We start from the raw sequence: 23,762 nt of genomic DNA, 5'->3' as shown, positions 1-23,762 counted from the left end.
GAACCCTGTCCCCTGCATCGGCAGGCGGATTCTTAACCACTGCACCACCAAGAAAGTCCCTTAATTTTAATTTTTATTGGAGTATAGTTGCTTTACAGTGTTGTGTTAGTGTCTGCTGTGCAGCAAAGTGAATCAGTTATATGTATACATGTATCCCCTCTTGTTTAGATTTCCTTCCCATTTAGGTCACCACAGAGCATTGAGAGTTCCCTGTGCTGTACAGCAGGTTCTCGTTAGTTATCTGTTTTATACATAGTAGTGTATATGTGTCAGTCCCAATCTCCCAATTCATCCCATCCTCCCCCATTTGGTATCCACACATTTGTTCTCTACATCTCTGTCTCTGTTTCTGTTTTGCAAATAAGTTCATTTGTACCGTTTTTCTAGATTCCAAGGAGCATTTTTTAAAACGTTTGAGTTAGGGAGTTCCCTGGCGGTCCAGTGGTCAGGATTCGGTGCTTTCACTATTGTGGCCCTGGTTCAGTCCTGGTTGCGGAATTAAGATCCCATAAGTTGCATGGTGTGGCAAAAAAAAAAAAAAAAAAAGAAAAAAGAAAATCTAGGTTAAATTGGAGTTAGAAATAAAGATACAGTTCTTCCCATTTTCCTAACCTGTGAATGGATGTCTGAAGTGTATCATTAAAAAAACCCAAAACTTTTCTTTAAATGCACACTGCTCTCTCCAGAGCAGCTTTCCCTTCAGGAAAATATGGCCCTCAAAGTCCTTGACATCCCGTGAGTGGTTTGACCTGTGAGAATATCGACAGGCCGAGAACCTTGCGGAGTTTCCTGAGTCCTGGAACACACCCAACAGTGCTGTCCCATAAGCTGGTGGACTGCAGTGGGCCAGGACTTGCTCTGCACCTAAAAATATCTCCACATACATTGTACTTTTTGATGTGGAGCTTTCCCGTGTGTGAAAAGAAACCGTCAGCACAGAGTCCCGCTGCATGTGATGTTGTCAGGCTTGAATCACTTATGACACGAGCCACAATAGTCATTTTTATTTATACCCCTTATTATTGGGATCTTTTTTCAATGTTTTAACAACATTTATCTGCAGTAAATATGTAAGGATCGTCTAAACTACTACATGTGAAGGGAAGTACTTGGAAAATTCTTGGTTTAATTTCTTGTACTTAATATGTTAATAAGTTATGAGCAAAGAAAGATCAGCCTTTTAAAATTAAACTGAGGAAATCCTCGAAAGGAGCTTTATCACATGGACAGAAAAACTTTATTAAAACTTTTACACATTCTGTCTGAGGAACGTCTTCAGAGGTGTTGTATATGCCAGTTGCCTTATACTTTGTGATCTTTTGTTGTCTTGTTTCTTTCATAGCCAAAGACCACCACAGTCATTATAGGATTATTTTTGTTACTGTAGTTTTGGGGGTGAGGATGGAAAAGATAGTTGTCTGTTTTAGGATAAACTGAAGATAAAATTCTTTGATAAATTTAATACATTATAATAAAAACAAGAGTCCAATTTAAAATAATTTATCACACTCTGAAGCTAAAAATTGTTGTGAGACAATACAGGCTTATCCAAAATTAATTAAATTTGTGATGCTCAATAAAATAAGCAAGTGTTCCTTTTTTTTAATAAAGGTAACATTCACAAGTTTCTTATTTATTTATTTATTTATTTATTGGCTGCATTAGGTCTTTGTTGCTGCGCATGGGCTTTCTCTAGTTGTGGTGAGTGGGGGCTACTCTTTGTTACGGTGCGTGGGCTTCTTATTGCGGTGGCTTCTCTTATTGCAGAGCACGGGTTTCTAGGCGTGTGGGCTCTAGAACGCAGGCTCAGTAGTTGTGGAGCATGGGCTTAGTTGCACCGCGGCATGTGGGATCTTCCCGGACCAGTGCTCGAACTCGTGTTCCCTGCATTGGCAGGTGGATTCTTAACCACTGTGCCACCAGGAAAGTCCAGCAGGTGTCCTTAAGTGTAAATTTTTCTAGTGACATTGCTCTATTCCCACAATATCCTATTGCAGATGCTGCCATGATTCACTGAAAATGCTACTCATATCAGAGTTCTGTTTGTTTAAGTACAGGCAAATAAAAGCTCCTACTTTTAATAATTTTATTTGCCTATGCAGAATGCCATGTGCATCAGAGTTTCAAAGCACAATTTGAGTACGGCAAAAGATTCTGACACGTATTTGCTTTTCCTACTACATAGATTACAGACATACAGATATATATGTAGTGGTTTATATTCACATATACATGGATATATACATACATGTGAACTCTTCATTGAAGAATTATACATATTATAAGTATACGTATCAGTGAATTTTCACAAGCTGCATTTATCCATCTAACCTGCATGCCATCAAGAAACAGAACGTTACCAGCGCCCTAGAAACTCCTCTTCATGTTCCTTTCCCAGTGCTGCCTGCCCTTCCCCTCAAAGGTAACCTCTATCCTGACTTCTTAAGGCAGAGGTTGTTTTTCAGTTTTGCCTATTTTTGTTCTTTATATAAATGTAATCATGTCATATATACTCTTGCTCTCACTTTTACATAAGTTCATATTTATGGAATTTAAAAACATAGGCAGGGAGATTGGTTCAAGATGGCAGAGTAGAGGACGTTCTCTCACTCCCTCTTGCCAGAGCACCGGAATCACAACTAACTGCTGAACAATCATCGACAGGAAGACACTGGAACTCACCAAGAAAGATACTCCACAGCAAAGACAAAGGAGAAGCCACAGTGAAATGGTACGAGAGGCACAATCACAATAAAATCAAGTCCCATAGCTGCTGGGTGGGTGACTCACAGACTGGAGAACACTTATACCAGAAGTCCACCCACTGGAGTGAAGGTTCTGAGCCCCACGTCAGGCTTCCCAACCTGGGGGTCCGGCAACGGGAGGAGGAATTTCTAGAGAATCAGACTTTGAAGGTAACTGGGATTTGATTGCAGGACTTCAATAGGACTGGGGGAAACAGAGACTCCACTCTTGGAGGGCACACAAAAAGTAGTATGTGCATTGGGACCCAGGGGAAGGAGCAGTGACCCCATAGGAGACTAAACCAGACTTACCTGCTAGTGTTGGAGGATCTCCTGCAGAGGTGGGGTGTGGCTGTGTCTCATGGTGAGGACAAGGACACGGGCAGCAGAAATTCTGGGAAGTACTCCTCGGCGTGAGCCCTCCTGGAGAAGACTCAAATCAATAAAATTAGAAATGAAAAAGGAGAAGTTACAACAGACACCGCAGAAATACAAAGCATCCCAAGAGACTACTACAAGCAACTCTATACCAATAAAATGGACAACCTGGAAGAAATGGACAAATTCTTAGAAACGTATAACCTTCCAAGACTGAACCAGCAAGAAATAGAAAATATGAACAGACCAATCACAAGTAATGAAATTGAAACTGTGGTTAAGAATCTTCCAACAAACAAAAGTCCAGGACCAGATGGCTTCACAGGTGAATTCTATCAAACATTTAGAGAAGAGTTAACACCATCCTTCTCAAACTCTTCCAAAAAATTGTGAGGAAGGAACACTCCCAAACTCATTCTATGAGGCCACCATCACCCTGATACCAAAACCAGACAAAGACACTACAGAAAAAGAAAATTACAGACCAATATCACTGATGAATATAGATGCAAAAATCCTCAACAAAATACTAGCAGATTCCAACAACACATTAAAAGGATCATACACCATGATCAAGTGGGATTTATCCCAGGGATGCAAGGATTCTTCAATATACGCAAATCAGTCAATGTGATACACCATATTAACAAATTGAAGAATGAAAACCATATGATGCAGAAAAAGCTCTGACAAAATTTAACACCCATTTATGATAAAAACTCTCCAGAAAATGGGCATAGAGGGAACCTATCTCAACATAATAAAGGCCATATACGACAAACCCAGAGCAAACATCATTCTCGATGGTGAAAAACTGAAAGCATTTCCTCTAAGATCAGGAACAAGACACCTATCTCAACATAATAAAGGCCATATACGACAAACCCAGAGCAAACATCATTCTCGATGGTGAAAAACTGAAAGCATTTCCTCTAAGATCAGGAACAAGACAAGGATGTCCACTCTCACCACTATTATTCCACATAGTTTTGGAAGTCCTAGCCATGGCAATCAGAGAAGAAAAAGAAATAAAAGGAATACAAATTGGAAAAGAAGAGGTAAAACTGTCACTGTTTGCAGATGACATGATACTATACATAGAGAATCCTAAAGATGCCACCAGAAAACTACCAGAGCTAATCAATGAATTTGGTAAAGTTGCAGGATACAAAATTAATGCACAGAAATCTGTTGCATTCCTATACACTAATGATGAAAAATCTGAAAGAGAAATTAGGAAACACTCCCATTTACCACTGCAACAAAAAGAATAAAATACCTCGGAGTAAACCTACCTAGGGAGACAAATGACCTGTATGCAGAAAACTATAAGACACTGACGAAAGAAATTAAAGGTGATACCAACAGATGGAGACATATACTATGTTCTTGGATTGGAAGAATCAATATTGTGAAAATGACAATATTACCCAAAGCAATCTATAGATTCAATGCAGTCCCTACCAAATTACCAATGACATTTTTTACACAACTAGAACAAAGAATCTTAAAATTTGTATGGAGACACAAAAGACCCCGAATAGCCAAAGCAGTCTTGAGGGAAAAAAACGGAGGTGGAGGAATCAGACTCCCTAACTTCAGACTATACTACAAAGCTACAGTAATGAAGACAATATGGCACTGGCACAAAAACAGATATAAATCAGTGGAACAGCATAGAAAGCCCAGAGATAAACCCACACACCTGTGGTCAACTAATCTATGACAAAGGAGGCAAGGATATACAATGGAGAAAAGACAGTCTCTTGAGTAAGTGGCGCTGGGAAAACCGGATAGCTACATGTAAAAGAATGAAATTAGAACATTCCCTAACACCATACACGAAAATAAACTCAAAATGGATTAAAGACCTAAATGTAAGACCAGACAGTATAAAAGTCTTAGAGGTAAACATAGGAAGAACACTCTGACATAAATCACAGCAAGATCTTTTTCTTTTTCTTTTAATTTTTTTTTTTTTTTTTTTTTGCGGTACGCGGGCCTCTCACTGTTGTGGCCTTTCCCGTTGCGGAGCTCCACACGCGCAGGCTTAGCGACCATGGCTCACAGACCCAGCCACTCCACGGCATGTGGGATCTTCCCGGACCGGGGCACAAACCCGTGTCCCCTGCATCGGCAGGCGGACTCTCAACCACTGCGCCACCAGGGAAGCCCAGCAAGATCTTTTTGTTCCACCTTCTAGAGAAATGGAAATAAAAACAAAAATAAACAAATGGGACCTAATGAAACTTAAAAGCTTTTGCAAAGCAAAGGAAACTACAAACAGGATGAAAAGACAACCCTCAGAATGGGAGAAAATATTTGCAAAGGAATCAACGGACAAAGGATTAATCTCCAAAATATATAAACAGCTCATGCAGCTCAAATTAAACAAACAACCCAATTCATAAATGGGCAGAAGACCTAAACAGACATTTTTCCAAAGAAGACACACAGATGGCCAAGAAGCACATGAAAAGCTGTTCAACATCACTGGTTATTAGAGAAATGCAAATCAAAACTACAGTGAGGTATCACCTCACACCAGTTAGAATGGGCAGCATCAGAAAATCTACAAACAACAAATGCTGGAGAGGGTGTGGAGAAAAGGGAACCCTCTTGCACTGTTGGTGGGAATGTAAATTGATACAGCCACTATGGAGAGCAGTATGGAGGTTCCTTAAAAAACTAAAAATAGAATTACCATATGACCCAGCAATCTCACTACTGGGCATATATCCAGGGAAAACCATAATTCCAAAAGACACATGCACCCCAGTGTTCATTGCAGCACTATTTACAATAGCCAGTTCATGGAAGTAACCTAAATGCCCATCAACAGATGAATGGATAAAGATGTACATATATACAATGGAATTACTCAGCCATAAAACGGAACGAAATTGCTTCATTTGTAGAGACGTGGATGGATCTAGAGACTGTCACACAGAGTGAAGTAAGTCAGAAAGAGAAAAACAAATATCGTATATTAACACATACATGTGGAACCTAGAAAAATGGTGCAGATGAACCAGTTTGCAGGGCAGAAATTGAGGCACAGATGTAGAGAACCAACGTATGGACAACAAGTGGGGAAAGCGGCACGGGGTGGTGGTGGTGCTGTGATGAATTGGGAGATTGGAATTGACATACATACACTAATATGTATAAAATGGATAACTAGTAAGAACCTGCTGTATAAAAAAATAAATAAAATTCAAAAAAAGAAAACAATGCAAAAAAAGAGAAAAGATGTTCATCCCTGCTAGTCATTAAGGTAATGCAAATTAAAACCACAATGAAACGCCATTACACACCTATGAGAATGGCTAAAATTAAAAAAGCACTCCCACTTGGCAAAGTGCTGATGGGGCTGGAGAGCAAATATACATTGCTGCCGGGAGTGCGAAGTGGAGCAGCCACTCTGGAGAACAGTTTGGTAGTTTCTTACCAAGTAAATATCCACTCACCATATGACCCATCAGTCCCTCTCTTGGGTGTTTACAGTAGAAAAGTGAAATTTTCAGCTCACACACTGGAAACGATCCACGTGGCCCTCCAGCGGTGAATGTGGTGTATCCATACCATGGAATAAGTCAGCGATAAAAATGAAAGAACTGCTCTTGATACACCAGTAACTTGGATGAATCTCAAAGGCATTATGCTGAGAAAAAGAAGCCGGTGTCAAAAGATCCATCTATGTGACGTTCTCATAAAGCTTAGGGATAGTGGACGGATCTGGAGTTTTCAGAAGTTAGGGGTGAGAAGAGGTTGTGACAGCAAAAAGAGCACGGAGGGAGGTTTCTGGACTGGGAGAATTGTTTTGTGTTCTGATTGTAGTGGTGGCTGCGTGAATCTAGACCTGTGTTAAAATTCATTGCATCGTATACCAAAAAGTCAATTTTACTGTATGATAATTTTTTTTAAAGTAAAAGAAAGCCAATTTTAATGAGTTGGAATTTAGTTGAATATGAAGCCTCATAGAATTTGCCATCTCTGTTTCTGTTGAATATAAAAAAATTTGAGCTGCTGAGTATAAAAAATTTTGAATAAAAATATTTTTGGTGTATTTAAAAAACCCCAAAAAACCAAAAAGAAAACCACATAGGCATAGGAAACCCAAGGGTTGCAGATGTACTAGGGTGCTGGCCCATGATGAGGGCTGGGGAGGTGACAGGGTACAGGCAGCAGGGTTGCAGGATGTTGGGGGGGACAAAAGGGAAAGTGAGAACAATGACAAATTGAAGGGCCTTGCATGGGCCGGTGGGAGTGTGCCGTGCAGAGAATAATAGTGAACAAGTTACATCTGAGACCGTTTGTGTGATTCATCCACGTTGGTACATGGAGTTGTAGATCTATTTATGATCATTGCTGTGTTGTATTCCATCATACAAGTATGTCCCAACTCATCTGTTCCATTTTTGATGGGCTTTTTGGGGCTATTAGTGCTGCTTTGGACTTTCTTCCGCCTGTCTTTTCAAGAATGTCCAGATGCATTTCTGTTAGGCTTATACCTCAGAGTGGATTTGGTATGTCAGAAGGGGTACATTATGTTCGGTTTTAGTAGATACTGCCAAATCATGTTTAAAAGTTGTTATACCAACTTACATTAGTATATGAAGATGCCGGTTCTAGTTGCTGCAGGTCCTTGCCAGTACTTGGTATTGTCTATTTTTCATCGTAGCCACTCTGTTGGAGCTTCATGGTATCACAGAATGACTGGTTTGCACTCTTCAGATGATTCATGAAGTCGAGCATTTGGATATCTTGTCTTTTCACATGTCCTCTTTTGTTGTATTTCAAAGCAGACTGCTGCTTTGAATTTGGCAGAGAGAAAATGTTAACTCTTCCCTCTTGAATGTACCTGAAGATAACAAGAAAATTAAACAATATAGAAATGAAATAAGCAAGAACAGTCCAGGAAACAAAGACCACAGCGAGTAAGAGGAGGTGGAAGGATGATGGATTTCTCATTGTGTAGCCGGAGTCGCAGATAAACTATAAATAATAGCAGGATAATAGAAGTGTCGTTACGTGTAAACTTTGAAGATAGATACATCTCAGAGAGGGTCACAGTAAAACCAGGTGATATGGTGTGTGTGAGAATGGGCAAAGGCCTACCAGGTAATTCAAGGGGAAAGAGAGCAGTGCAGAAACAGCATGATGTGAGCCTTAGAAAAAGCACTTTATCATGACAGAGAGTGCAGTTCATAATTAAAATCAAATAGGAAGTCAGCTTTCATAAAAGAAAAAAAACCCAACACGACTGTAGGAAATGGCAGGAGACAGAGACCACACACTCGCCACGGGGAATGTTAACTTCTCTGTCTCATTCCGTGAGTGCTCACCGGGACAAAAATAAGTGAGGACGTAGCACATTTACATGACATCATGGAAATTTGCTCTAATCAGTACAAACCAGGAGAAAAGATTGCCGACTCATGCAACAAAAGGCTACTTTCCTTATTATGAAAAGAGCTTCTATTTAAAAAAAAAAGAAAGATCACAACCTGACAGAAAAGTGAACAAAGAATATGAGCATAGTTCATAGAAAAGAGAGTTCGAAATGGCTTCTAAACATGTGAACATGTGCTTACTGTCTTTTGCAATACGGTCAGTGCAGATCTGAAGCAATGAGTATATACATGCATGTAGATACAGAGAACGTCATCAAGCTCTGTCTTTTACTGCATGGACATTATAACCTCAAGGAGATGTCCTTTCCACCCATCAGCTGGGAAGAGATAAAACACTTGATCGCCCAGTGTGTGGGCACAGGTGGGAGACATGAGGTGGCTGCCTGTTGGTGGCGTTGATGTTGCTGAAGTTCTGATGTAGTTTTCCTCTTGGTTTAACACAGGAACTTAATCTGAGTATTATTTAATCCTGAACATTTGTCTTCTAAACAGACACCTTGCAAGGAATAATTTAATTGCAAATGGTTTAGTGTTACTAAAGATGTCTTTTAAAAGGACTTAGGTAGGTCTTTCTTTGAATGTGCCCCAAAATAGTAGTCTGTATGCGTACATTTAGTCAGTGATTGTCTCCCAAGTTGAGGATAATGGTCAGAATGTTTCGGCTCTGATTATAGACAAAAAACCCTAACAGCGGTGTCTGTACAATTAGCCATGTTATAAAGGGGTTACTAATTGTTTTGAAAATTGTCAACCATCTAATAAGCGATGCAGTCATAATAACACCTGCCACCGGTACTTCTTCAGTGGAAAACATTTATTGAGTACCATCTGTGTACAAGATGACCCTCGAGGTGCAGAGGGGCAGGGATGCGTTGTGGTGATGAGTTAACGCAGCTCTTTTCCTTCACTCAGGATGACTTTCCTTTACTAAGGGTTAACTAGCTGGCCTCCTTCTCTGTAAACCAGGTAAAAGTGGGATGCCAGCTCCATCACCAGACAGCATCCCTAATGATAACAGTGACCCCTAACAGGTGAATTGCAGCTGCATGAGGATGAACTGTATGTAAACCTCTGTGAGAAACCGCAGCTCGGGGTTTCCCCGTGGGTGCTGACTCTTGTTACTGGGTTTGTCCCTGGTGGGTCCTGGAGGTTGTGCCTCTGGTGTTGTTACAAGAGACGCTGCCTCCTGTGGGGCCTGGGCTTCTCAGCCAAGGTGGGTACCATGTGCCCGTTTGAATCTGGACCCCTCAGGAGGGTCAGAGGCAGTAGCTCCTGGGCTCGGCTGGGACCCTGCCCTTCCTGCCGCAGCTCTGCTTTCTGCCCAGCAGACAGATGCCAAGCATGGCCTACCGTGTCTTGTGAGTCTGAATGTTTAACTGAGCCTAAGATGACCACCTCATGGATTATATTTGTTTGAATAGAAATTGAAAAGTAAATAATAATAAAAAAAATGTGACAGCCTCTGCGAAGGACACCTTGGCAATTAAAACCAAAATCCTACATATAGATGACTCACACATGCCCTTCTAGGATTTTGCTCTCTTGATACACAGCCACACATACTGTAGGCAACAGGTGTAAGATGGTCACTGTAGCTTCGCTGGTAAAGCAGAAGATGAGAAAAAACTGCATGTCCATTAAAGGAAAGTACGGACATAAATTGTACCATAGCCACACAATGGAGTATTCTACAGTGGAATTGGAATTGTTAGAAAGAATGCAGTGGACTTACTCGTACTGAATTTTCCCCAAGATAGTCTGTGAAGTGAAAAAGGCAATGTTCAGAATAGTGTTCATGCTATTGATGTTTAGAAAAACACAAACATGCTTGCATATGCCCAGAATAACTGCACATTTACATAGCAAATTGGCCAAGAGAGGTTGCCTATGGGGTGGGGAGGGAGGGAGACCCCCTTCCTTTTTTTCTTGTGACATTGTCGGGAGCCCCGTGTCCCTGCCTCACAGGTTATGAGTTACAAATGCAGTTGGAGCCCCCGTGCGCCCCGCCTGGTTGTGTTTGACTCTCCCGTCTCTGCCTGCGTTGTCCCCCCAGGGCAAACCTGAATTTGATGTTTATCATTCTCATGTCAGTCTTTATATCTTTGCAGCACGGATAGGGAAATGGACACACAGGTTGTGGTACAGCCATACTGTACGCAGGATGTGATCCAGCAGTGATGAGAAAGGAGTTTTCATTTGCACGTGTCAGTGTGGATGGATCTCAGAAGCCTGTGGTTGAGCAAGACTTATGCTTTCTTTTTGGATGTGTACTTTGTATACATTCAAAACAGACGAATCCTTCAGGATCTAGGGATTTAGACTGTGTTTGATTTTGATAAAATGTCAGTATGTTACATGTTTTTCTTTTTCCTTCTCTTTGCTGATTTGTGTTGCAAATGTAGTTTTACCAGGGTGCTGTGGTTTTGAATATTATGAGAAATGAAACCCAACCCATGGGTTAAAGATTTAGTGATGATTGACACTTTTTGGGGGGCTGTGGGACAATACTTCTTACCTCTGTTTGATAGTTTATTTGGCAATTCTGATAATTTACAATATCATGGCTGGGTCCTTCCTCTAGATTACTGGTGTTCACTAATTGCTGCTGTCTTTTTTGGTTTACGTTGTAGATTGCCCTCTTGGACTCTCCCACAGCCTTAAGCATGGAGGAGAAACTTCAGCAGAATGAAGCCAGAGTAAGTGATACCTTGACTGGTTATGTTTTTGAGAAAAATCATAGCTTTCAGTATTTTAAGTGCATACTTTTTAGTACTTGCTGTTTGAGACTCATTTTATTTCTATATGACACTTAACACTCCACCCGCCCTCACCCCATTTTTAAAGAAGCACAGCAGTTGACTACCTGTGCATTTCATGTTCTCTGTGACTTAATAAATGGGATTTTTCTGGCACACGATGGTTAACAGCAACTGAGATTCACATGTGGGCTGTCTCACACGGCAGTGAGGCAGCCCCGGCCTTCGGGAGAGGGAGGCTGTGTTCACAGTGGTGGTCTCCATAGCCTTACCACGACCAGCGTGGAGCTTTTTGTCATCCTTTTACTTTCCAGAGGGAAGTGCAGCACTTGGGGAATCACTGAATACTCCGAGTAGATGCTTAGTTGATCTTAAGCGAGGTGGGATTTGAGGCGGGGGGTGGGGGGTGGGTGTTCTGGGCCGAAGCCACTGTTTGTGTGCTGGTGCTTTCTGAAAACTAGTTTCATGGCTGATCTACTTCTATACTATTTTTTGTTTAAAGAAAAATAACCCTCTGTAAAAGGAGAAACAGCATTAATAACATTTTTGGAGTGGATTTTGTTCACTGTGCTGAATGGTTGAAACAGAATGAGAAAGAAAATTGGATTCTGTTGGTAGAGCTCTTTCAAGAATACACAGTATTGAAGATATAAATTGCGTTGTAGTTAGGAACTTGTTGACACTTCCCTGGATAATTATGCTGATTAATTTGCTGATAATAGCATTAGTGAAAACATTAGTTTCTTAATCCCTATTTTTCTCTTGACATTTTGTATTTTAGTACTTCAGATTCTCATTTTGAGGGCTTTGAAATGTCTGTATAGTCTTAAATTGTTTCTTACTAATGGTTTTCAGAAATACCTAGCAAGTTAATAGAAACCAATAAACATTTTAATTTGAATGCATTATACCTGCTGGGACAGAAATGACTGCCCCTCTTGTTCATAACATTTTCTAAATTTTCATCTAGTCTTTGCCGACCTTTTAAAATTGTTTGCCATCTGCTTGGCTATAAATCTTATCAACTGGTCACGTTGTTAGAGGTGGTATCAGACTTTGCAGTTTTAAATTAATTTTATAAATGAAGATTATTTGGTTTAAGTTCAGTAGTGAAAGAAACCCAAGGCATACTTAACGATTTGTTGAAAGCTAGATTATTTGATTGAATTGGAAAAGGATTAATTGGCTTGCGTTTCTTCAGGGAGAATTTATCTGTTGAAATGCCGAAGCGTTTATTGTTAAATGCTTTGTGTTTCTCAGATAAAGTGCCAAAGAGTATCTGTCAACTGATTATTATAAATTAGTAAATTCATCACCCCAGTCTGTTCCCCTTCTGTAGGGAGAGAAGGCGTAAGAATATTCCCTCTCTGAAAGCTTTTCCAAAACAAAAAGCCCGGTGACTTTTCTTGCTTAGAGGCTGTGGGGCTGGCATCACTCAAGTGATGAAAGGAAGGCCTCCTTGCCTAACCAGTACAAACGAGCAAAAATCAGAGTTAGAGAGGCTCAGTTCTGTTTCTTTTGTTTGTTCCAAGAACATGATAGGTTTGACATTAGTAACCAGTTAAGATATTTTATTGAAAACAGTGGTAACGTAGAACTCCTGTAGTTGTTTGAGGTAAATTGAGGGGTAAAATGAATGCCCATTGAATGAATTCAGGTGGGTGAGAGGTGTTCTGGTTTTGCCCTGGGTAAACCATCACTCCAGTTCCTCTATTTCTTGTCAGTAAACGAACGTGGTCTTTCGTGGAGGTTGCTGACCCACGCCCTTTCCATTTATATTACTTAATGGCCTGTGGGGAGTATCTTCCTCTTAGCAGTGAGAGTATAATCCAGTGTATTCTGTGCCTTCACTTTGACCTGGTTAAATCGGGTAACTTACTGGTGGGAAGACCAGTCAGTTGAATTGGGATGGTATCTGCTGTTGGATGGGTAGGAGGCAGGAATGATGAAGGACAGGAGGGAAAAGGCCTTGGGAGGGTGTGTCCCCCTCTATGCCCCTCAGAGGTCACTTTCTTTTAGCCCTAAGTGTATTCATTTTACAGAATTTTCCATTTTTTTCCTACCTCTCAATCAGGTATCACTTTACTTCTTAATGAATCACTCACTAAGGTCATTTAAAAAGTTGTATGGAACTAGCAGAATATTTTCATTAACTTTGAGAAGCAATTTCCAACTGTGCTGTGTTCGACAATGGGGCATATTTTCTCCCCTAAGTTACCGCAGACTGGAAAGAAGCTGATTTTTATCAAAAAGTTTTTGCTTTTACTAAGAGTCAGTTAAAGAGCCGCCTTTTTTTTTTAAAGATAGACTGAGATTTATAAACCCTATTAATTAGCTACAAAAGCAGATTATCTCCTAAAAGAAAACTGCAGTTTCCAAGGTGATTTAATCATCACATCTAATTGGAAAGTAAAGTAAGTCACTATTTCTTAGGACCTAAAGTATAATCAGGAAAAATTAACCCATGTAATGGGGCGTTGTCATCTTTGAACTTGTAATTTTGGTTAACATCCAAGGAAGCAGCTTTTATTGAAGTACACCTGGAAAAAGACTGCTATAAAACTCTAGGCAACTTGACACATTTTTTTCTATTCTTTCCTTTACCATGATGTAGGTTGTAGGGTAAGATCAGCTTGTGTGATTTATATTTGGTGATGGTTCTTTGAGGCATTGCTACCTAATTATAAAAAAGTATTGTACATTCTTCCATAATCTATAAGAGTTTGGAAACTTTCTAGAAGAAAATCCAAGTCATTTTTTTTGTGGAGCAATCACATATGTATGTTTTTTCTTTTAGGTTCAAGAATTGACCAAGGAATGGACAAATAAGTGGAATGAAACCCAAAATATTTTGAAAGTAAGGACTATAAAAAAGTGTCGTGATCTTACTGTGCTGGCTTAAGTAGGTAAAACTTCTTTTCTGTCTCCCTCAAAAATGGCGACTGTGTGCTTTGCTTTAAGGTAAGATCAGTGGAATTGATTAGTGACTTTTGGGAGGCTGGGACTCTGGTTTGATTTTGAAGAGATGGGAAAGCGAGCTATTAGTCATTAAAAGCTGTGTGTTTAGGGGTGATGCTGATACTTAAGATATTTGCTCTCACTTGTGGAGTTTTTCCATTTTTGAGTCAGCACATATTAAATTCCATTTAATATTCAAGGGCACCCACTTTGCCTTTCTGCTTTTGTTAAACCCAGTATAAAAGCAATATGTTAAATAAAAAAAATACTTCTCATGGCAGTATTGTGGAATATGTGTGCATAGCATGGCTAGACTTCAGAAATTTCTCAACTAGTAATTTCCTATTGGAATTTTTCTCTGTATGTCTCAAAGGCTAGGCAGTGATGGTCTGCATTCTTGGCAAGATTCATGGTGAAAAGATGTCAGTAATGGCCTCCGAGTTTCATACTCTGTGCTTCAAAATACACGTTTCTTTGTGGTCCCATTTTTTGCTGAGGTCGTAGGAAACTCGTGTCATCCGTGGAGGGTCAGCCATGTTAGGTTTGAGGTTCAGACTGGAATTTTATGCTTTGATAGCGTCTGTCTGTCCTTACACATGAGAGAAGACGATTCAGAGGTGATTGGTGAATCCTGGGTTTGCTTTTGAGGTCTGTTGAGGTAAAACTTTCCCAGAGGACGGAATCTCCCTTGAATATGGGCGAGGCTGGATAGATGAGGTTTAGGTATGTGTCTTGGCAGAAGCCTGACTTGGACACTGTTCACGTGAAGAGGGGGCACCTGGTGACCGTTTCACAGGGGAAACTTTTGAAGACCTGGAGTAGCCATTGAGTCACTCTCTGAGAGTGGGGTCAGCATTACATTATGTATAGTTTCCTTGTACCATTTAGCAAGCTGGCCTGCCCTGGGGGCTAAAAAGCTTACTTCTCATGAGTGGGGTTGAGCTGCAGTCCTCGGTGGCCATGGGTCATGATTGGTCCTGGAGATATTCTTTCCAGTTGCAGAAAGCCCTGCAGTAAGTGAGGCTTCTGCGTCCAGACTTTTCTTTCCTCCTGATGATGATGATAATGTTGTGTTATTTTGAGGTACTTTCTCAGCGTTTGTTTTTTTGAGAGGTTTTCGTGCAGGAAACTGAGCAAAGACTTCAGGTGCAATTCTGAAGAGTCAGGTGGGGAATAAGCACCAGCAAAGATGTGACTGTTTTCATCGTTTATGTTGCATCAACTCGGAGAAGTAGTGCTGCAGCCCCAGACTTACGTAGCCCAGCCGTTGGACCGTTCAAGGCACCACGTATACTTTCCTCAGCAAATTTGCCAGAAAGGGAGGACTGAAATCTGCTGCACGTAAGGAAAGGAGAAATCTAGTAGCTAGCTGTTTGAAAAGCCATTAGTATACATAGTGCCTTTTAGCACAGAAGGCAATGCCGCAGTGAATGCAGATCGCAGCCCATCTGCCTGGTCTCGCCTCGTCACCGTGGTAGGGGTTTTACAACAGCCTTGCAGAGCTATCCACACTGAGTCACCATGGTGAACCCCTGAACTTTTGCTCATAATGTTATTCCGGGCCTGGAAACGAAATCCTCCTTCAATTCCAATTCTGTTTTTCATAAATCTTACTATTTTTATTTTGTATAACGTCTGAGATGAGAATAGAGAGGTGTTATGTGCTAGGTGTTAAAGGTTATGGGAAAGGCTAATGATATTTCAGATTTTTCCCTTCGTTTGAGCTGGCAAGCCCTTTGTAGATTTCTCTGCTGGGGTCTGTGTTTTAAATCTGGACTTGTTTTCTGCTCACATTTGGCATTTTAAGAGCTGTCTTCATCTCCTATTGGAAGACAGTGCCTGAGGCCTGAGGGGAAGAAGAGAGCTACTCAAATGTTTTTGAAAACATTCTTTGGAAATCGATGGGGAAAGGGATTGTTTCTCGATGAGTTTGTATCTGTGTGGTTTGTGTGATTCCCGTATTTTTGCTGTCTGACTTCTCCTTCATCAGCTCTTGTTCCAGTAAAGCTGCATAGAACCCACTCCAACCCAGCGGCTTCGGACAACATTTATTTTCCCTCACTCACGTGCACGTTGGCTGGGGGTCGGCTGGGCTGGGCTGGCTGGGCTTGGATCCCGGCTATGGGCGGCTTCCAGGTCTGTCTCTCCTTCTGTGGGACTGGGTGGTTGTCCAGAACATGACCTATGGTCACGGCCCAGGTAGAAGCAGGTGGGCCTGGTCTTGCAAGCACATTTCAAGCTTCTGCTTGTATCATGGCCAAAGCAAGTCACTGGGCTGAACAGAAAGTCACAGGGGAAGAAGTGTATTTCACCCGTGAAAGGGCCGCGGCAAGGGTGTAAGTGTATAATCCTGCTTTGAGATCAGTGGTTTAATCAACACAGGCCCCTGTTAAAATAGAGATCTTTAAATTCTGGGAACTTGCTCCTCTACTGCATTTGCCCATGCTGTAGAGACAGGCTCAGTGAAGCAGTAAATTCCCAGGATTATCTTCATCATCAGGGCTTGGTCGTTTACTCTGCAACTATATCATCCCTTCCAAGCCCCAAATCCTGAACATCCAAGGAGAGACCTCTGGGGGGAAGACTGAGAGTGAGACCGTCCAGGGGACAGAAGGGAGATACAGGGATACTTCGGTGCCTGTTGGCACAGTGAGAGCCTGCCTTGTTGCTTTTTCTTGCCCGAGCTGTTAGAGGCTCAGAAACCAAGGAGTGACTTTGTTCCCTTGTTTGTGATCTGGTCTGTGGCTTTCCTTGCTGGGGATGAGTGAAGGCCTAGGCGTGTTGAGTGGGGTGGAGAAGGGGTGAAAGGCGCTTGGACAAGAGGTGCCGTCTGGGGGCTTCCCTGGTGGCACAGTGGTTGGGAGTCCGCCTGCCGATGCAGAGGACGCGGGTTCGTGCCCTGGTCCGGGAATATCCCACATGCCGCGGAGCGGCTGGGCCCGTGAGCCATGGCCGCTGAGCCTGCGCGTCCGGAGCCTGTGCTCCACAACGGGAGAGGCCACAACAGTGAGAGGCCCACGTACCGCCAAAAAAGAAAAAAAAAAAAGAGGTGCCGGCTGTTTGCAGCCGGGCTGGTGGCGCCGTGGTGATAACGCGCGTGCCTCGGGCTTTGATCTGCCAGCTCTGTCTCAGGCTTCAGGGCTCTTTCTGAGTCACTGGTGGGTTGTGACACTTACCCACAGTGTCACACATCCTTGTCCCCAGCTTGGAAGTCAGGCGGATGGCAACCTGTTCGTTATACCCAGGTCACAAGAGGTGACAAATTGCTCGGTGTTACGATATAAGTAGCTAATGACAGTGGAAAGTGTGTTCATCTTGAGGAGACCTTTCTTAGGCAGGTAGGTAATGTGGGCTCTATTATCGTCTACAGCCTGCGCTGTGTATGCACTCTCTTGCCCCTTAATCTACCTTCCTCATTTTCATTAATCTCCATTTCTATAAATTAAAGTTCAGACTCCCTTGCCTGGCCCCCAGGGGCACTGAGCTCCTTCTTGGCTCCGCGTGTCCCATCACAGCTCTGTCCGCCCCGTGCTCCCGGGCCCCCGTCCCTCCCGGCCAGGTGTCTCACTGGTCCCTGTGCGCACTGGGTGTTGGGTTTCTGGGGGTCTCTTGGCCTTTGCCTATGTTGCTCCATCATTTGAGATGCTCCCCTCTCTACGATTCCACCATGAAGCTCTCTCTGGTCACTCTTCTCTCCCACTTACCAGATAGAATGATTTTGTTTTCCTCTGGCTTTTGTAAAGGCATTTCGTTCTGCCTTTGTCACAGCATTCATCATAATCGGAATTTGGTGGTCTTAGTTTCTCCCTCTAAACAGGAGCAGAATCTGGGCAGGGACTGTCTCTTGATCATTCTGTGAACCAGCTCCTAGAACTCTGCTTCTCACAGAGCAGGCATATGTTGAAAACTTACTGGATTAAAGTAGTAACAAGAAAAAAACCCAAAACTTTTATATTAGTTTGCTAGTGCTGTCAAAACAAAACATCACAGACTGGGTGGCTTAAACGGCAGACATTTATTTGCTCACAGTCCTGGAGGCTAGAAGTCAAAGATCAAGGTGTCGGTAGGGTTGCTTTGTCCTGAAGCCTCCCTCTCTCCTTGGCTAGTGGATGCTGCCTGCTCTCTGGGCCCTCATGTGGCCTTTTCTCTGTGTGCCTGTAGCCCTAGTCGCCCTCTGTGTCCTAATCTCCTCTTCTTATAAGGACATTGGTCAGATTGGATTAGGGCTCAGCCTAATGGCTTCTTTTTAACATAACTGCATCTTTAAAGGCTGTATCTCCAAATGTAGTCACATCCTGAGATACTGGGGCTTAGGGCTTCAACATATGAACTTTAGGGGGACACGTTTCAGCCCATAACAACCTTGAACCGCGCAAACCTGATGAGACGGTGGGAAAAGTAACACGGGGTGTTGTGCAGGCAGTGGTCTTGCCCTGGTGATGCTCCTGCCTGTACATTCCGTCCTGTTTGTCTCACTCCTGTTTGAAAGGCTCGTATATGACTGTGTATTTTTCATTCTTGGAAGGAATGTGGCTGCATTCCTTTTGATTATAGTCCAGTCTTTCATTTGGATCAGTTAGACCTTTGCTGCTCAGTGTGTGGTTCCTGCACCAGCAGCGTCAGCATTACCTGTGAGCTGGTTAGAATTGCAAGTTCTCAGGCCCCACTGCAGACTTCCTAAGTCAGAATCTGTATTTTAATAAGATGCCCAGGTGATGGGTCTGCACCTTATGGTTTGAGTGCAGGACCTGAAAAGCTGAGGAAGGAAAGGTGGGGCCGTCTTGGGCTCCTTTGCCCTCATTTCCGTTTTTCCCCTTCTTCTCTGCCCTGTCTGGTGGAGAGCTGACGGGGTGGACTGCCCTTTCCTGAGTGGGACTCACTGTGTGAGGGTTGGAGGGAGAAACCAGACCTTGTCTGCACCGTTTTCCTGCAGAATCCACACGGCCCATCCCTGGTGTGGTGCTGCCTGGTGATGCAGCCCTGGCTTCCAGAAACACCTTCTCCCCTGTCCCTCCTACCCAGGGGTGATGCTGGTTTCCTTATCAGTTTGCGGATGACCTCACCATCCCCGCTGGCTTCCCAGCTCTTCCTTTAGCCGAGTAACCAGTTTCCTGTCTTAAAGCCCCCGGGATGTAAATGCCTGGTATTTCTGTCTGATACCAGAGTCTGCACCCCATCTCCTGCCTGGTACTGCCAGCTGCTCAGAACCTGTGTTAACGGTACTCTTCTTTTTGGTCTGTCTTTCTAGTGTCTTAGACTGCTACCCCAATGTGTTTTTCATCCTGCTGAATTTGTCTTAAGCTGTGATAACTTTGGGGTCTTGGAACTTAATGTTGTGATAAATCCGGCTTCTACTAGGCCTGGGGTCCGTGCATTCCCGAAGCCTTTGTGTCGGCTCTCCTTTCCCACGGCTTCACTGTGGCGCTGACTGCTTAGTGTTTGAAGTGGTTTATAAAGTGGCTACTTAATACCCCTTAATGTCCCTTTTGGCCTGACTTTTTATAGATCCCGTATGTCTTATTGCTGATGAATTGTTTCAAGTCATGAGGAGTCCCCCGATTCTTTGTCCTCTCACTCTCACTTTCTCTCACCCCACCCCACCCTGTATGCACCTTTTTCGTTTGTCCACTCTGGACATGTTTTAGTTTCTCTGTTCTAGCGTTTTCTAAATGATTAAAATGAAACCCTCAGAGATATGTTACCTGACTTCCAAATAACTCCTTGAACTCTGCACTGCAGGATGAATCACAGCGCGTGTGGACCTCAGGGGGCAGCTCTCCGGCGTCTGACAGGTGGTGCAGCAGAAGGGACCGCCGCTCTGTGCAGGGTCTGTCTAGAGCCTGGCTGCCGTGTGGTGCTCGGAGCCCCGAGACCGCGCTCTGTTGAATCCCCCAGCATTGGTTATTCTGCTCAGTTTTTAATGAATAAGGTCTCTTCCTTACTGAAAACACATCCTTTGATTACTCTAGTGCTTGACTTGCTTTTGTGTTTTCATGGCTCTGCACGGGGTATCCGACTGTGGTTTGGCATGGGGCGGGGGGCTGGGGTGAGGAAGCAGGCTGCCCACAGGCAGAGGCTGTCACTGGAGAGGCTGGTCCTGGAAAAGTGAGCGATTTCTGCAAGTAGAAGTTGAATTAAAGTGTTGTTGTTTTTTTTTCCCGGACGTTAATTATATGGGTTGTTTTTCTTACGGTAAACAATACTGAGTTGAATGTGGAGGATGGCACGTATTTCAATCTACGTGATGATGGGATCCTAATGCAAGTGATTTCCTCTTAAATTGTGCTGGTGTTTTACCGTCCCTTCTCTGGGGAGCAGAAGAGGCAGGTTACTACAGGCCCCTGGCAGGAGTGGGTCACACATTGATGGAAGAAATTTTTTTTTTACTTTTTCAGAATGTTTTGACTAATAAGAAATAGAGTAAAATGAAATTGGAATCCTTTACTGGCGTCAGATTTTCTGAGCTCGAATTTCATGGAGAGGCAAACTTGAAACCAACTTATTTCTGTTTTATGGTAGAATCAATCAGCTGAACTTTTGTCTCTGGAAGATTATGGCATCCTATAAAACAAGTTTTTCCTGCTGTCTGCAGTTTTCCATTTTGTGGAGGAGACGTGTGTTGGGGAGTGTGTGATGGATTTGGAAGCAGCACTGATAACCTGGGGCAGCTGCTCAGCCGGTCAGGTCTGTGGGCTTCTGGGCTCCTGCTGCCCAGGGCACTGGGTACTCTGGTTTCTCGGTAACTTACAGACAAAGTGATGGAGAGGTGACACTTTTTGTGGCCTGTGTCTCCTTTAGAATCAGTTAATCTTAACCTCTTCTTGGTACAAGAATTGAACCTGCGGGTAGCTCGAGGATAGAATTCTATTTATGGACATTGATTTGCTCAGATTTTGGATTAAGGAGGAGACGTCTCCTCCTTAGTGACCCAGCCATGGGGCACCTTCCTTATTAGCAACCATTTGGGCATTTGATGGTTCAAAATTCTGACCTAATAAGACAGTCACGCATACTGTTTCTAGCTTTAGGAGAAATTTTTTGTCTCCCTGCTTTCTTTAATGCTCGGACTAATGTGAATGACTCCGTGTCTGTTTGAACAGAAGTCACCGTCAGTACCCCCATGTACAAAGCCCTTTGTCTGTCCGTCGTGCATTCACACATACTGTCTCGTTGGCTGGTTCTTGATCTGAAACACAAGGAAGAAGATGTTATCGCACTTGATATAGTACGCAGTTGTTAATTTGTTGACCTCTCGTTAAAGTTAGACTGTGGCTGTTAATTTCCATCAGACTGTGTGTTCTCCTCTTTGTCAAGTTCTGCTCTTGCAGCTGTTTTTTAAGATGAAAGGCGAAATAATAACGTTCATTGTTCTCTGAAACTGGGGTTTGATAATTAATAGGGGAGATGACTGTCGGCACTACGGCACTGGAGGTCGATGGAGAACGTGGCCGGGTCAGAGGCTAAGCGAGCTGTTCCCAGAACCAGCTCTGATGCTGTTAATAACGCCAAGCCTACCTTATTTTCCATGGCAGTTTTCGTCTTGAACGAGCTGCTCATAAATAAAGGTATTGCAAGTATAGGTTGGTTCTTACTTTTGAATAGCGTTTCTGGAGCAGTAAGGCTCAGAAATAAGTCAAATGCGCCCCGTTAAATGTTGGAACCGTGATAAATTATTTTGAATTCATATGGGATATTCCTTCTGATCTTTTGCAGTGAGGTGTATACGCTGACAGGCTCTTACTGCGTGTTTATTGCCACGGCCAGGGAGGAGAAGATTGCCTGGTCATATGGAAGTGTGCTTTATGTGCATCTGCACTCACTGCGGGTGCTAGACTGTAGGAACTTGGTTTCGTTGTCAAGAAAGCTTAAAAGGCGACCATTTCATGGTACAATCAGTTTATTGTTCATGTCCCCCGGGAACATACTTAACTCACCTTGGAGCAGTCCTGAGAGTCGTGAGTTCGGAGAGGAGTGGGTGGAGGTAGAGAGAACTGGGAGCGAGGCGCTCGTCCTTTGCCCGCCTGGTCTGATGACTTGTGTCTGTGTGTATTCTGACAGACACAACATGCACAGTATGTCTGCATATTCGGTCCCTTTCTGTGTCTCAGAACCTCACTGTAAGATGCAGATGGTAATGGTACCTGTCCTATAAGGTGAGAACAGTGTCCGTAGTCAGTGTTGTAAGCATTATAGTAATGTTAGCCCGTTTTTCCTTTTTCTTTCTTATTGAGATATTAGTGACACCTAACATTATATTAGTTTCAGGTGTACAGCATAACGGTTCACTATTTGTATATTTTGTGACGTGATCACCACAATAAGTCTGGTTAACATTCTTTAGCATAATTACATTTTTTTTCTTGTGATGAGAACTTTTTTAAGATCTACTGTCGTAGCAACGTTCAAATAATGCAATAAGCGTTATTAACTGTGGTCACCATACTGTACAGTGCACCCTCAGGACGTTATTTTGTGACTGGAAGTCTGTACCTTTTGACCACATTCACCCCTTTCATTTCATACACTGTCCCCTCTGGCAACCACCAAACCACCAATCTGTTCTCTGTATCTGTGAGCTCAGGTGTTTTTAGATTTAACATACAATTGACCATTTTTCTTACTTGTTTCATTTTCTCCAAATCCATCCTCTTACATGTGAAACTGGCTTGACAGTAATATATGTCTTCTCAATTGGTCAGAAAAGCCAGAACTTGTGTATATGCAAACTTTTAAAAGTATAGTTTTATGCAGCTACAACAGGGCATTACTCATAAGACATTTTATCATGTGGTATTTTATGTTTGTTAATTTTGAATAACAGAAAACCCAGTTCCAAACTGGCTTAAATGGTAGAAGAGGAGTGGTCAGGCGGTAGGGTAGAAATTAGGCACGGTTTGACCAGGGCACTGGCTCTGGTTCTCCGGGACTGTTCTTCGTTTTGCCTTTTTGGTGTAATGACTTCATCTTCAGGCTCTCAGAATGGCCAAGTGAGAGCAGCAATTATAGCTTTATATTTACCCATCACACCATCTAAATTCAGAGTCTGGGTTTCAGAGTCTCCAGCAAAGTTCTGAGCTTTGCACTGATTGGTTGATGCATTTGTGAACCAATCCCTGCACCAGCCTGGTGCTGACTGGCTTAGGCCTGGGTTATCTCCAGTAATCACTTTGAGAAGAGAATCGATTATGCTGATTGCTTGAGACAACCACCTTTGAGCTGGACTGAGGTCAGGCCCATTCACTGCAGCTGCTGTGCACCGTGGGGTGGGCTGGGGGCAGGCGAATCTTGGTGACACCATCTGCGTTTTCTGCTGGACGTAGAACCTGGTCACTTACTGTAATGTGGAATATATTAAAGGCAAACAGAAGATGCAACTTAGTTGAAGTGTTCTTTTATTTCTTAAGAGAAAATATTTTCAAACACTTCCTTTATGACTCCGAAGTCCTGTATTCAGGTGGAAGACTATGTGAAAGGGCCCCTGAGTATCTGTACCATGGTGGGAACATTCC

General features: G+C 42.8%; 1 protein-coding gene across 2 annotated transcripts in view; it reads left to right on the top strand.

Moving 5' to 3' along the window:
• The window catches only part of KIF16B (kinesin family member 16B), a 280,899-nt gene that overhangs the window by 51,138 nt on the left and 205,999 nt on the right, over window positions 1–23,762 (top strand). For both annotated transcript variants that reach the window (XM_060031261.1, XM_060031259.1), the window contains exons 11-12: window positions 11,170–11,235; window positions 14,093–14,152. In XM_060031261.1, the coding sequence (XP_059887244.1) occupies window positions 11,170–11,235; window positions 14,093–14,152 (126 nt within the window). The remainder of the gene's footprint in view (window positions 1–11,169; window positions 11,236–14,092; window positions 14,153–23,762) is intronic.

The sequence above is a fragment of the Delphinus delphis genome, chromosome 15 (genome assembly GCF_949987515.2).
Source record: "Delphinus delphis chromosome 15, mDelDel1.2, whole genome shotgun sequence".
Classification (NCBI taxonomy): domain Eukaryota; kingdom Metazoa; phylum Chordata; class Mammalia; order Artiodactyla; family Delphinidae; genus Delphinus; species Delphinus delphis.
The sequence above is the reverse complement of the archived record's forward strand: the minus strand, read 5'-3'. Positions and strand labels throughout refer to the sequence as shown.